This window comes from Ictidomys tridecemlineatus, chromosome X (assembly GCF_052094955.1).
Source record: "Ictidomys tridecemlineatus isolate mIctTri1 chromosome X, mIctTri1.hap1, whole genome shotgun sequence".
NCBI classification, from domain to species: Eukaryota; Metazoa; Chordata; class Mammalia; order Rodentia; family Sciuridae; genus Ictidomys; species Ictidomys tridecemlineatus.
Window position 1 is genome coordinate 83,876,506 of NC_135493.1, and position 15,649 is coordinate 83,892,154.

A 15,649-nucleotide genomic window follows, 5' to 3' on the forward strand; every position below is an offset into this window, starting at 1 on the left:
CAAAATCATAAAAATCTTTTTTTTTGTTTGACAACTATTGTCAACTGAATAATAGTGTCCCTGATATGCCTCCCTTTAATCCCCTAAACCTGTGAATTTGTGACTCTACATGGCAAAAGGGACTTTGCACATGGAATTAAGGATTTTTAGGAGGAAAGTTATCCCAGATTATCCTGGGCTTAACATAATACAAATGTCCTTATTAAGAGGGTACAGAAGAGGTTGGGGTTGTAGCTCAGTGTTAGAGCATTTGCCTTGCATACGTGAGGCACTGGGTTTGCTCTTCAGCACCATGTAAAAATAAATAAATAAAATTAAGATGGGGCTGGGGTTGTGGCTCAGTGGTAGAGCGCTTGCCTAGCATGTGTGAGGCCCTGGGTTTGATCCTCAACACCACATAAAAAATAAATAAATAAAAACCCCAAAGGTACTGTGTACAACTAAAAGAAAGAAATATTTAAAAAAATAAAAAGTAAAATTGATATTGTGTCCATCTACAACTAAAAAAATATTTTAAAAAAGAGGATACAGAGGTGAGATTAGAGAGAAGGCTGAATGATGACAGCACAATAGACTGAAGTCATTCACTGTGAAGACAGGAATGGCCACAGAGCAGAGGACATGGGTGATGCTGGAAGCTGGAAATGAGGTAAGGAATTTCTTTGGAGGCCCTGGGAGGAATCAGCCATGGTGGCACCTTGATTTCTGCCGCAGTCTGGCTGGGCACAATTCAGGAGCCACTTGTCAAAAGAAACGAACTTTATTTTTAGAACCACACACGCCAAACAAAACAGCTCCTCAGGAAAAACCCTCAGAGCCCAACTGCCACCACCGGCTTCCCACAAGCCTCTCACACAAACACAAGCTTCACCACCTCCCACAATCCTCCTGCTCTTGAGGCCGATTGGCTGGGTAGCGTGGGTGGAGCCAAAGAAGTCCCACAATGAGCATCACCACAGAGGAGCCAATCAGCTAGATGTTGCTGGGGCCGCTGTGAGCCAATCATCAGCTGGCAGTCTGAAAGGGCGGGGAAACAGCCCAATGAGCATCACCACAGAGGAGCCAATCAGCTAGATGTTGCTGGGGCCACTGTGAGCCAATCATCAGCTGGCAGTCTGAAAGTTTGCTTGTAGCTGGAAGTTTGCTTGTAGCTGGAAGTTTGCTGGGGCCCCTTGGGCTGTGGCTCTCAACATCTATACACACACACACACACAAACACACACATACATTCATATACATACACACACATATCACAAACTATACCAATATACAATATAGTTAATTATTATGGGCAAATTAAAACTAAAAATGAAAAAATAGCATTTCTCTGTCTATATATCCTAAAACTTTACACCACAATTCCTTCCCAATTATAACCCCCATCACCCACCTTCAATGATCTCTTTCTACGCTACACTTCTACATCAGAATAAGTATCACTTAGGCCTTTTCTTATCTTAGATGCTAGTTTCCCTATTAAAGTACTACACTTCATTACAGTGTTAAGCAAAAATGCCAGCTTTATCTTATGCACCAGTGATTGGGCTAATATTTGGGAATGATGATCATCTGTGTATGATAAGCATAGCCATTATTACTGTACATCATGTGACAATAACCTTGGCCTAGATCCCAGGACCAATATCTAAGGATATAGCTGAGCCCTGAAATGGTCAAGGAAATGTTTCAAAAGTTTCTTCAGGAAATTTAAAGGTATACAATGGGACCATCAAAATTAAATATGTTTGAATGCATTGATTCTATAGGAGTGGATATAGACAGTGAAATCATGACAGAAAGAAGGAAAGAAAAGGGAAAAAAGCAGCAGCAGCAAGCATGAAATTATCTGTTCAAAACACATACATAAATAAGTTTGTAGAGTGCACAAATCCCAACTGAGACAGGAGAATTAAAACTTTGAGACCAGTTTCACGACTTCTACAGACTCCAACTCAAAAGAAAATTAAAGAGGGCTGGGATGTGACTCAGTAGTGGAGAGCACCCACGTTCAATTGTAATAGAGGGGGGAAATATGTATTAACTTTCTTAAAAAGTATTGCTTTCACACTGGGTCTTTCTGAAACACATCTTTCCTTAAAGACAACCTTGGTCTGTCTACTCTCAAACTTTGTGATAGAAAAAGTAAATCCCAGCAGAGGGGAAAAAGAAGGTGGGGGAAGGGTTCCTAAAAGACGTCAGTGCGCAAGACAGAATGTCTCCATGGAGGCGGGAAAAGCCCATCCCCCTCTCCAGACAAGCAACACTGCGCATGCTCCCTGCTGTGTGTCAGTTGCTGCGCATGCGTTTTGCTTCCCGTGCCCAGAGAGGTGCCCAGGCGGATTGTGCGGTCAGTCGTATTTACTTCCTAGTTTTCACAGGCTCCATTCTTTCTTGCTGAGTGTCAGGAGGTAGGTTCTTAGATCGGCTCTCTCAGAAGGACTACTGTCCAGTAGTGTGAAGAGGTGCCAATGTGCTTCCAGCATGTTAGACTGGGGGCTCCATAGGGAGGATCTGGAGGTCGTCATCCATCTCACAGGTGGCGCACCACAATGAGTGTTTCTGATCTTAGAGGGGCTGGGACGAGGGAGTAATGTGGGCCCTATTGAGGGTGGCTGTCATAATAGATGGGGCAAGATAGCGAGAAAGAGCCTGAAAATGTGGGGACAGCATGGGGTTGCCTCTGTGTCCCCAAGATGCACAGAGTGACAATGGGTGGCAGACTAAGCCATCTATATCTCACCATATCATCTGTGCTATGGCTGGTACCAAAATAGTTGTAAAGGGTTTGGGAGGGGATTAAGAAGACTGTGTATTTCCAGAAAAATGTTATTTTAGAATGGGCTTAGTTGCTGGAAGTGTTTATATTCAATAGCCCTTTGAATTTTATTTGTCTACGAGAATTTTCCTACATGTCTCCATGATGATACATGAACTTGTCCAACCAAATCTCAACCAAAACATATTTCTGTTTGCCATGTGCCTTAAGAGAATTTCTGTTAGCATGGATAAAATACAGACTCATTGAACACGGGGCATACATTGTGTATTAGTAGTACCCTAGGATTTATTTTGAAAGATTTTTCTACATTTTAAGAAATTACACATTATCTAGACTACATGGAATGGTCAACTATGTTGTCCTTTAAATTCATACTTCAAATCACATTATTTTGGTTTTAGAGTGGAACATGAGAAGACAAGAAAGACCAAGAACTAAAGCTGGAGGAAGACAGGATGAACAAGAGTCTTCTCAGCCTGTTGAGTCTGTAGTTGTGAGTATTTTCATACTTTATATTTTCTGTTAATAAAAAAAGATTTTTGAGAAATGTTGTTGATATTATAGATACAATGTTAATAATTTCCCTGCTTATAGAGTTCTCAAGGAGAATTCTCTTCTGTGCTGGCCTGGATGAATGCTCTTATGTTCCCAGGAAATATGCCTGATGATTTCCTTCTGATACCCATTAACAGTATATTGAACATATCCAATCCAACATAGATTAAAATCTGTACACAAAATCATTGCAGTTAACTCCTGTGGGAGTGACCTCATCCTAGGAAGAGTAGCTTTGTTGAAAATAAGTACGTAGAATCAGGTTGAAAAAGATATTATTTATATATATATATATATATATATATATATAAATTTATTATGCATATTTAAGTTAGTACTTGTAATATCAGCCAAACTTTTAATTTTTACTCACATACTCCAACAGGCCCAGGAGTCTGGTGAGGAAGCACCTCAGCAAACTGTGCCACCAAGAGAAAATCAGGAGAATACACTTATTAAGGAAAGAGAAAGTGAAAGACAACCTAAGGATCAAGGTGATGGGAAGGAAAAAAAATACATGTGTGGGTTGAGTGTATGTGTTTATCATGCATTATGATATCACCCATAACAGTAGGAAGGAAAATATATGTAAAGTATTTCAAACCTTTATTGAACATTTGATGGGAAACTGGAGAGATTAGAGCTTTGTGTTTTCTCTTGCTATAAGAATGTTGTTCTTTCTATGGAGATTTACTCTATAGGTCTTTGAAAGCTTGCTGTCCAAAGCTGGCTGTACATTAGCAAATCTAAGGAAATTATGTGTAATTTTAATCATAAAATTGTACATGATTTTTTAGTCACTGCATCAGAAGTGGAAGCACCTTTTAAAACTAGCCTGTGTAGAGCACATGTCATCAATACACTTATGATAATAACATATAAGGCCCATTTACATTGGGATCTTAAATTCTTTCCTACACAAGAAAACCAAGTCACATAAGTTGTATTTGACCAAAGAGCACCTGCTATTTTAGCTTTTGCACTGCTGTGATCACTGCTATTGCACTGTTATTGCCCAACAAGAACAATGTAGCAGTGGAAAAGTTTATGTAGGGCTCACAGTTTCAGTGTTTTAGTCCAGACAGCCAACTCCATTTTTCTGTGCCAGACATGAGGCAGAACATTAGGGCACAGCAGAGGAAAGCAGCTCAGGACTTGACCATCAGGAAGGAGAGAGAGAGAGAAGAGAGAAGAGAGAAGAGAGAAGAGAGAGCGCTCTCCCCTCACTAAGGGCAAAATGTAAAGCCTAAGGGCATGTCCCCAGCCACCAACTTCCTCCAGTCACACTCTACCTTCCTACAATTACTATCCATTTAATCCCTATCAGTGGACTAATGCACTAAGTTAAGTCTCTCTTAAGCCAATCATTTAACATCTAAACTTGCTTGCATTTTCTCATAGGTGAGATTTTGATGCATACCTAATATCTGAACTAGAGCAACTGCCTAGGATAATCAGAGCCTTACTTTGATTCTAACATAGTGTTTTTTCATAATCTATCCTTTGTAAAGAAAAGTGAATGATTTTACTTAAAATGCTTTATATAATGTCATATCCCTCAGCACTTGCCCAAGAAGAGACAGTTCAAACGGGAAAGAGCTCGATGAATCATAACCACTGTTTCTTTCATTGATATTGTTTTCCTATAAGATTGGTAAAAACTGGGTAATTCAGGATAGTGACACAGCTTGATTTATTGGTACCTTTTTAATGGCTATTTGAATTCTTCTAGGATTAGAAATATCAAAAATATTCCTAGATTATAATACAGTAAATTTATTGAAAAAAGTGTTTGCAAGCTAAACATCTACAAATTCAGATCATGGATTCTTTTAGCAGTTCATTGTGAAGCGTTTTCCAGAACGTGACTGATGAGAATGTCCATTAATTCTGCTCTACTTTTATTTTCTGCTCTTTTCTTTATTTTCACTGTAAAACTATAATTTTTCAGTCAGTCACAAATTTTGTTGCTTTATTTTTTTGCTACTTTGTACTATGTGAGATTCACTTCTGGCATGTTCCATAGAGGGCAACTGGACCTAAATATGCCTTTTGTATACATAATCACTTATATTAGCCTTAAAAACGATGAAAGTCACAATTCTATTTGTCATAGCCCTACATATCCACTTAAGTCATTCCTTCTGAGAAATATGTAGCATGCTCATACATAGGCAGCTATTTAGAATTGAGATTTCGTAATGCAGGAAAACAACAATGTAGAGTCCGTTCCTAGTTGCTGTTAATGTTACAAAAAAAACTCCTGTCTTTTTGAACTATAATCTAGCTGTTGTATATTCTTTTTGATATTAACTTCATAGTTTCAAGGAAATGAAGTTTACAGAGTAATGATAACAGTGGTATATACACTCATATAATTTCACCTTGATTTTAGGTAAGGGTGCTCCTGGAACAAAAAGAAGGTGATGTGGTGTACTCAGTAATTTTGTATGCACATGCTGCCAGTACAAAAAGAAAGTAAAGTGGCATCCTCACTGCTCATGTGCAACTCTGCTATAACTCTGTCATGACTCTGTCACAACTCTGCTGCCATTCTATAGTATAGAATACCCAACCAGAATGTATGTTATCATAAAGGGGAAACAAAGGGGCAAACATGTATCAGGGGTACTAACAGAGGTTATATAAGGCAAAGACATGCTGTATTTGGGGTTCAGCCTCTGGGTATGAATCTGCTGTAGTGCAGGCTAAAACAAATGCTGCTTCCTTCTGAAAGCCCTGGTGTCCTGTCTCTGCATGCAAGAGTCCTGCAACATTTCTTGTGGGCTCATGTTGGGGATTCAGAGATAGTGATTTCACCTCTTTGTCACTGGGGAGCAAGCCCTGGGATGCTGGAAGAAGTGAGTTTGCCTATTGCCAATGGACCAATTGATCTGTAAGTGACTAGCCCTCCCAGCATGCCAGGGTTACAAAGGAACCTGGTGGGGTCCAGGATTAAGCAAAGCAGCATCACCCATTAGACAGGTAGGAACCCAAGTCAAGAGGTGGACCTGTCCCTAAATGGCAGAAGGGGAGCCTGAAGAAAATAGTTGTCCAAGTAGTCTATATTGTATAAGACAGAACTGTAGCTCTAAAGAATAGGGTGGCAGATTGGAGGTGCTTTTTGAATGTGAGTGAATGGTGAATGAATGAGATGGACTGAGCATTGAATGAATATGGAGTCCTGATCTGCAGGTCCATGGTGATCCTCATATATCTTAGGGCAGTGCCAGTCTTTCTGCAAAGTCTATGACCCTAGTCTAAGTCAGGGTTTATACTGGCTAAGAAACCCAGGGGCCCATCTACTATAATCAAGATGGTCAGGTGAAAGGGGGACAGTGCACCTTCATATATCAGACTTTTACAACTACTGAGCTTTTTAATTAGAAAAACCATACCCCCTATTTAATTGAGAAACCTCAGGGTATGATGGATTCAATGTGATCTCTTATTTAGACCCACATGCACACTTGGACTGATTGCTGCCAGCTATTCCTGACTTTAACACTGCAGAACGCTGCTGAATTACCCAGGCCACATTAAAGTGCTTGAAGGAACATGCCCCTGCAGGAACCATGAATAAGCAGGCTTATACTCAGAGCCAAATCCCCAAGGAAGATCCCCAATGGGACATTAATGATGACTGGGAATTTCAGACTCATGAGCATTATCAAGAGATTTTTTACGGCAGCATGAAAGAAGGATGGAGGAAGGCCATGAACATGAGAAAGACCTCAGATGTTCTCTAGGGACCTGAAGAGGGCCCAAGTCAATTATATGAGAAGCTATGTGGAGTGTTTTGTCTTTACACCTGCTTCAACTTAGGTAGCTAAGAATCAGTGAATGGTTAATGCAGTCTTTGTTGTCTAGACCCAGGAAGACATCTAGTGTAACCTACAGAAGTTAGAGGGCTCCACAGGAATTAATGCCAGCCAGCAACTGGAGGTTGCACTGAAAGTATTTGTCAACTAGACCAAGAAGTCCAATATGAGTTGGACCAGACAATGAAGTGGAAGGTAGATCTACTTACCAATGCTCTAGTGTAACAGCTGAGGTACTCCTGGAGAGGTGTCCTGCAGGCCAGAGCTGAGATCAGAGGAAGAACCGACATGAAAGATCACCTCATCTAGAGGTGAGATTAGGAAGGAATCATTATGCTCATTGCCTTCAAGAAGGTCACTGGAAGAATGAGGATGGCCAACAGAGGAATATTACCCAATCTCCAGACAAAAGGGGAGAGAATGATTGGTTCAAGGTTAGTACCAATCAATATGGTGACCACATTAAGCTCCCGAGGATGATTTTGTTGGATTGCTCACCATATGAAACTGTGATTAGGACACACTGGGCTACATTTTGTTAGGCCCCCAGGAGCCTAAGGTCCAAATGATCATGGGGGGCTGACCCATGGACTTCATAATCAATACCAGGGCAGAATATTCCATGTTGACTCAACCTGTGGGCTCCTCTTACAGAGGCAAGTCACTATTGTGGGAGCCACAGATAGCTGAGATAATCACCCCTTCTTACTGCCTCAATGATGTAATTTAAGCAGCCTGAATTTATTCACAAATTTCTATATCTCCCCAACTGCCCTGTGGCTTTAATGGATCAGGATCTATTAGGAAAACTGCAGGCCCAGGTAACTTTAAATTCTCACAGCCAGAAACAAAAATCCTGTCATGGTCCCCCAAGGAGAAGAGTGCTGCCTTTATAGTCTCAAAGGCCACAACAAGGGCCTGAACTTCCTTTCAAGGTGCCTGGGGTATTGGCTGAAGAAAATCCTCTTTGTTTGGCCCGAAATATACCCCCAATAGTAGAACTAAAGCCAGGTGCTGGGCCCACCCACCAAGCAATGTCTCATTCCCCACAAGGCACAAATTGGGATCATTGGGATCCAACATGGCAGTGGGCGGTGGGCTTTCATTACCTCCTCAGTAATGGGGTCAGAGAGACGCATCCATATGCTTGGATTCTACCTGCTGAGAGGCTTCTGGCAAAATTCCACTGAAGAGAGACCGGGCCGGCAATTGGTAGGATTTTTGGAGGTGACAGTTTGCCCCAGACGAGTGAATCTCCGCCATGCAGCGCAGCGCAGAGGTCCGGACCCGCTAGCCGCTGCCCGTGCGACTCGACTCGGCGACCGGGATGAAAAAGGCAATATCACAACAGACACCACAGAAATACAGAAGATAATTAGAAAGTATTTTGTAACCCTATATTCCAATAAAATAGAAGATAGTGAAGATATCCATAAATTTCTTAAGTCATATGATCTGCCCAGATTGAGTCAGGAGGACACACACAATTTAAACAGACCAATAACAAAGGAAGAAATAGAAGAAGCCATCAAAAGACTACCAACCAAGAAAAGCCCTGGACCAGATGGGTATACAGTGGAGTTTTACAAAACCTTCAAAGAAGAATTAATACCAATATTTTCAAGGTATTTCAAGAAATAGAAAAAGAAGGAGCTCTTCCAAATTCATTCTATGAGGCCAACATCACTGTGATCCCGAAACCAGACAACGACACTTCAAAGAAATAAAACTACAGACCAATATCTCTAATGAACTTAGATGCAAAAATTCTCAATAAAATCCTGGTGAATCGAATACAAAAGCATATCAAAAAAAATGTGCACCATGATCAAGTAGGATTCATCCCTGGGATGCAAGGATGGTTCACTATATGGAAATCAATAAATGTTATTCACCACATCAATAGACTTAAAGATAAGAACCATATGATCATCTTGATAGATGCAGAAAAAGCATTTGACAAAGTACAGCATCCCTTTATGTTCAAAACACTAGAAAAACTAGGGATAACAGGAACTTACCTCAACATTGTAAAAGCTATATATGCTAAGCCTCAGGCTAGCATCATTCTAAATGGAGAAAAACTGAAGGCATTCCCTCTAAAATCTGGAACAAGACAGGGATGCCCTCTATCACCACTTCTATTCAATTTAGTTCTTGAAATACTAGCCAGAGCAATTAGACAGACAAAAGAAATTAAAGGCATAAAAATAGGAAAAGAAGAACTTAAATTATCACTATTTGCAGATGATATGATAATATATCTAACAGACCCAAAAGGGTCTACAAAGAAACTGCTAGAGTTAATAAATGAATTCAGAAAAGTGGCAGGATATAAAATCAACATGCATAAATCAAAGGCATTTCTGTATATCAGCAACAAAACTTCTGAAATGGAAATGAGGAAAACCACTCCATTCACAATATCCTCAAAAAAATAAAATACTTGGGAATCAACCTAACCAAAGAGGTGAAAGACTTATACAATGAAAACTACAGAACCCTAAAGAGAGAAATAGAAGAAGATCTTAGAAGATGGAAAAATATTCCCTGTTCATGGATAGGCAGAACTAACATCATCAAAATGGCGACATTACCCAAAGTTCTCTATAGGTTTAATGCGATGCCAATCAAAATCCCAAAGCTATTTCTTGTAGAAATAGATAAAGCAATCATGACATTCATATGGAAAAACAAGAGACCCAGAATAGCAAAAGCAATTCTAAGCAGGAAGTGTGAATCTGGAGGTATAGCGATACCAGATTTCAAACTGTACTACAGAGCAATAGTAACATGGTACTGGTACCAAAAGAGGCGGGTGGACCAATGGTACAGAATAGAGGACACAGAGACCAATCCACAAAATTGCAACTTTTTTATATTTGATAAAGGGGCTAAAAGCATGCAATGGAGGAAGGATAGCATCTTCAACAAATGGTGCTGGGAAAACTGGAAATCCATATGCAACAAAATGAAGCTGAACCCTTTTCTCTCGCCATGCACAAAAGTTAACTCAAAATGGATCAAAGAGCTTGATATCAAATCAGAGACTCTGTGCCTGATAGAAGAAAAATTTGGCTCTGATCTACATATTGTGGGGTTGGGCTCCAAATTCCTTAGTAGGATGCCCATAGCCCAAGAGTTAATAACAAGAATAAACAAATGGGACTTACTTAAACTAGAAAGTTTTTTCTCAGCAAGAGAAACAATAAGAGAGGTAAATAGGGAGCCTACATCCTGGGAACAAATTTTTACCCCTCACACTTCAGATAGAGCCCTAATATCCAGAATATACAAAGAACTCAAAAAATTAAACAATAAGATAACAAATAACCCAATCAACAAATGGGCAAAGGACCTGAAAAGACACTTCACAGAGGAGGACATACAATCAATCAACAAGTACATGAAAAAATGCTCATCATCTCTAGCAGTCAGAGAAATGCAAATCAAAACCACCCTAAGATACCATCTCATTCCAGTAAGATTGGCAGCCATTACGAAGTCAAATAACAATAAGTGCTGGCGAGGATGTGGGGAAAAGGGTACACTTGTACATTGCTGGTGGGACTGCATATTGGTGTGGCCAATTTGGAAAGCAGTATGGAGCTTCTTTGGAAAGCTGGGAATGGAACCACCATTGGACCCAGCTATTGCCCTTCTCGGACTATTCCCTGAGGACCTTAAAAGAGCATACTATAGGGATACTGCCACATCAATGATCATAGCAGCACAATTCACAATAGCTAGACTGTGGAACCAACCCAGATGCCCTTCAATAGATGAATGGATAAAAAAATGTGGCACTTATACACAATGGAGTATTATGCAGCACTAAAAAATGACAAAATCATGGAATTTGCAGGGAAATGAATGGCATTAGAGCACATTATACTAAGTGAAACTAGCCAATCCTTAAAAAACAAATGCCAAATGTCATCTTTGATATAAGGAGAGCAACTAAGAACAGAGCAGGGAAGAAGAGCATGAGGGAAAGATTAACATTAAACAGAGACAAGTGGGGGGAGGGAAAGGGAGAGAGAAGGGAAATTGTATGGAAATGGAAGGAGACCCTCAATGTTACACAAAATTACATATAAGAGGTTGTGAGGGGAAGGGGGGGAGGCACAAATTGGGATCCAGAGGCACCTGGTGAGACTTCCCAAATATAAAATACTTATACTCTGCCAGTCATCCTGGAGCACACATCTCTTGCCAGTCCAAAAGCCAGGAATAGGCAACTGTCAGCCAGTTCATGACTTATGAGCAATAAACCAGGCCACTGTTACCCTACACCCAGTTGTCCCTAACACATACTTTCCTGGACCTCGTCTTCACTGAAGCTTCCTTCTTGACATATCTGGGCAAAAAGAAGAGGCCTTCTTCTGTATCCACTTTGCCTCTCAGAGTCAACAATCTTTGCCTTCCAGTGGGAAAATCCTGAGAACAGAGAAAAAGCCAGCTGACATAGATTAGACTTCTTAAAAATTTAAAAATTCTGCAACTATTTTTGACACAATATTATCCTCTGATCTAAAAGCTTTCCCAGTAGACAAACATATCTGTACACTGCTCCAGTATGTGGATGTTCTACTACTGGCCAGAGAGACACAGAATTGTTTGAAAGGGTCACGACAACTCCTCACCCTCGTATGGGAAGCTGGCTACAAGATTTCAAGGAAAAAGACCCAAATCTGTCAAGAAAATGTCAAATATCTTGGTTTTCCCTTATTCCAAGGACAATTTCAACTTGGCCCAGTGAAAAAACAGGCTATCTAATCAATCTGGTCCTGTCAAACTGACACCAGATTTGAGAGTTCCTTGAGGCCACAGGTTTATGTAGAATCTGGATACCTAATTTATCTATCTTGGCAAAAACCCTTTATGAGGCCACAAAGTGGGGGAGGGGCAGGGAGAATAAGAATCTTTGTTATGGGAACAAGCCCAACAAAAGGCCTTTGAGGAAATCAAGCAGGCCTTCACCAATGTCCAAGCCTTTCTTTTTGTATGTACATGACCATACTGGCATTGTGGTGAGGGTTCTGACCTAAATGTTGGAGTAATGGCATCATCCAGTGGCATACCTCCCCAAGCAAATTGACTCTGTCACTCTAGGCTGGACACCCTGCCTACGAGCACTTGCAGCCTTGCAGCCGTGGGATTCTTGGCATCAGTGGCTGACAAATTGAGTATGGGACAAGAATTAACCATCTGAGTGCCACACTCAGTGCAGAAATTAATGGACTAGAAGGGGCAATATTGACTGACTGATGTCCAGATGGTCAGGTATCAGGGAATGCTGTGTGACCACACATCCACAAAAAAGTAGTGCAGACCATAAACCCCATGAACCTATTGCCTGTTAGGCCAAGTCAACCAGATCATGACTACATTGAAGTCATGAATGAGGTTTTTTCCAGCTGACTGGAATTAAAAGACCAGACTCTCAAAGATCCCAATACTGAGTACTTCACCAATGGTAGCAGTTTTGTGGAAGAGGGAAAATACCTTGCTGGCTACTCCATGTGACCCTAAATTCCACCATCCAGGCAAAACCTTTACCAAAAGGAACCTCATCACAAAAAGTAGAACTCATTACATTGACCCAAGCCCTTCAATTGGCAGTCTGGATACATGTCAATATATACACATACTCTAAATATGCCTTCGTCACCCACCATGTACATATGGAGCTTTTTATAGAGAGAATGGTCTAATCAACTCAGAAGGGAAAGACAAAGTATGGCAAAGAAATCCTTGAACTCCTAGATGCTGGATGGGCTCCTAAAAAGGTGGCAGCCTGTTTTCAACAGGAAAACACTATGATTGATCAGGGAAATTGTAAAGCAGACCAAAAGACAAAGCTCACAGCCTCCAAGTGGGCAACCAGAACCAACAGTCCTGAATGCAGCCCTATTCCCTAGTCCACTGGCAGAATGGGACCCTAATTACTCACAACATGAGAACACCAGGTTTAAAACTGAAAATGTGAGTTATGCCCCAGGTAGATGGAGATTTGAAGATGGCTGAATAGCAATTCCTGAGGCCCTAGCCCCAGCCTTTGTCAAATAGTTCTCTGGGAGACCCACATTAGCTGGACAGCTCTGAAGGCCACATTGAGTTGACATTTCTACATTCCCCATCTCTCCAGCATAGCCCAAGCAGTGTGTGAACAATATGAAACATGTGCCTGGAATAACTCACATCAGGGACCCAAGGCATCCCCTGTGGTGCAAATCTTTGGAGGAGCCCCATTTGAAAACATAGTTGTGGACTTTACTGAGCTCCTACAGGTCCAAGGCTATAATTTTGCTAGCCTTTGTGTGTACTTTTTCAGGTTGAATACAGTCCTTCCTACTCACACAGAGAAGACACATTAAGTGGCCCAATTCTCCTAAAGGAAATCATACCTCAGATTGGAATTCCAGTCACAATGGGATCAGATAATGGTCTTGCTTTCTGACTGAGGTGGTGCAATTGGTGGTAAACGGGTTGAAGATCACCTGGAAGTTACACATTGCATGCCATCCCCAGAGATCTGGGAAGATGGAGCAAATGAACCAAACTCTAAAGTTACAACTAAGCAAACCTACACTGGGACCAGGTGTTATCAATTGCTTTGTTAAGGATTAGATCTAACCCTACTAGACAAACACAGTTCTCCCCTTATGAAATTTTTGTGGACTACTTCTTCCCACTCTAAGGGGCATACAAAGAGATCTAAAAGAATTGGGCAACATTACTCTGGGGCACTAGATTCAGGCTCTTTGCTCAACCCTGACCACTATACACCATTGGGTTAGGGTACAGCTACCTGTGAATATGATCATAGTTGCATACTCCTTTAAACCAGGAGATGCTGTTCAGTCCTGAGAATGGAATGCTCAACCCCTAAAGACCATTTGGAGGGGTGCGTTCATTGTTATTTTATCCACCCCTACTGCAGCAAAGGTGGCCAAGATGGTCCCTTGGATTCAGCACAGCAGAGTGAAACCAGCTTCTCATGACTGGGAATGCATTCCTGATCCAACTGCACCATGCAAGTTGACCATCAGAAACAAGCGAGCTGTATCCCGAGACAACCATGAGGACAACAGCCCTGCTTTAGTCACCCCGGAAGCTGACTAATCTACGCACGGCAGAAGCTTGAGGAATTGACCACCTGCCAGGATAAACAGACTATTATTATTTCCTATATTGGCCTCCTCACTGTAATTGTTTGGCATTGTTACCCCTTACCCCTCTCTGTTGCCATGGTCTTAGCCTTAATTTTCACTATAGAATTTAGCAGAGACTGCTCTGGCCAACTGGCAATGGGTTGAAAAGTTTCTATTAGTAATATTTTACCTCCATTTGATCGAATGATGTATTGCTATTGGCTGTGTGTGATCTAATTCCCATTTGTACACTTAAGTCCCTTATCTTGTGACCCAAATCTTTGGGTGGCCCAATCAAGCTAGGACATTTTCACAACCCTGTTTTATCATATCTATTTCTCCTGAAAATGACCAGTTTAAGGGAAGTGTAAACATAATAAGACTACTTATCATATCTGCCAGCAAGGGATCAATATATTTGTCTTCACCCACAGTACTTCCCAACTGAGGAGTGGCTAGAGGCCTGAAGTGTTAATAGTATGGGTCAGATAATTAAGCAGACCCAAATCACTAATTCAAAGATGCCAGTGTCAGTCTTCTTTGATGAATGTCAAGCCATAGATATGTACTGGTCTTGGTGATCTACAGAGGTTTATAGAGGGATATCTTGGGAACAAGATATCTTGGGTACAGGCTCAATGATAAATACATGTGTGAGCAACCATCAACTCAATCTGGATGTACTAATAAAATTGGTTACTTTCCCACCTGGAACTGTGTTTCATGGGCAGCCTGGAAGGGGCAAGGTAACAGTGCTTCCCCCAAAGAGTGTTGCTATACCCAACTACAGTTCAGGAGCATGTAAACTGTTAATTTTACTATGCTTGACCCAGGGGATTCAAAATGAGGAAATGGACACAAAATTGGCATATCTATATATGTACAGAGAACAGACCCCTGGGCCCTAATACACAACAAAAACATCACAACTCCACTTGAGTCTTCCTCCCATCCCACCATGTTTTCCATTTATTTTAAGAAGAGATGAAGTCTGAATTCATCATCTCCAATACAACCAGAAGTCTGTTTATAAACTTAGCAGAAACTATAGCAGAAAATATCTCTGAATGTCTCTTCTTGCTATATGTGTGGAGGAACTAACATGGGGGATCAATGGCCATAGGAAGCTGAAGAGATAGATCCCCATGAGCCCTGTAGTGAAATAATGTATCCCCATTCAATTACTGGTGTTTGGTTCCTCAAAACCTCAATTATTGGAAAATCTTATTTTGCCTGAGAGGGAAACTGTTTAACATTTCAGTGAAGACTTTAACATGTCTAGGCCAAAAATTCTATAATATAACTACCCAGAAAAAAACAGTGTGGGGTCCTCAAGT

At 40.9% G+C, this 15,649-nt stretch overlaps 1 protein-coding gene across 1 annotated transcript in view; it reads left to right on the forward strand.

The window, feature by feature from the left end:
• Positions 1 to 2,304: 2,304 nt before the first annotated feature.
• Positions 2,305 to 15,649, forward strand: part of LOC120888333 (putative G antigen family E member 3) — a 41,371-nt gene continuing 28,026 nt past the window's right edge. Inside the window, exons 1-3 of the mRNA XM_040280870.2 lie at positions 2,305 to 2,408; positions 3,181 to 3,272; positions 3,720 to 3,828. Coding sequence (XP_040136804.1) covers positions 3,189 to 3,272; positions 3,720 to 3,828 — 193 coding nt within the window. The 5' untranslated portion in view covers positions 2,305 to 2,408; positions 3,181 to 3,188. The remainder of the gene's footprint in view (positions 2,409 to 3,180; positions 3,273 to 3,719; positions 3,829 to 15,649) is intronic.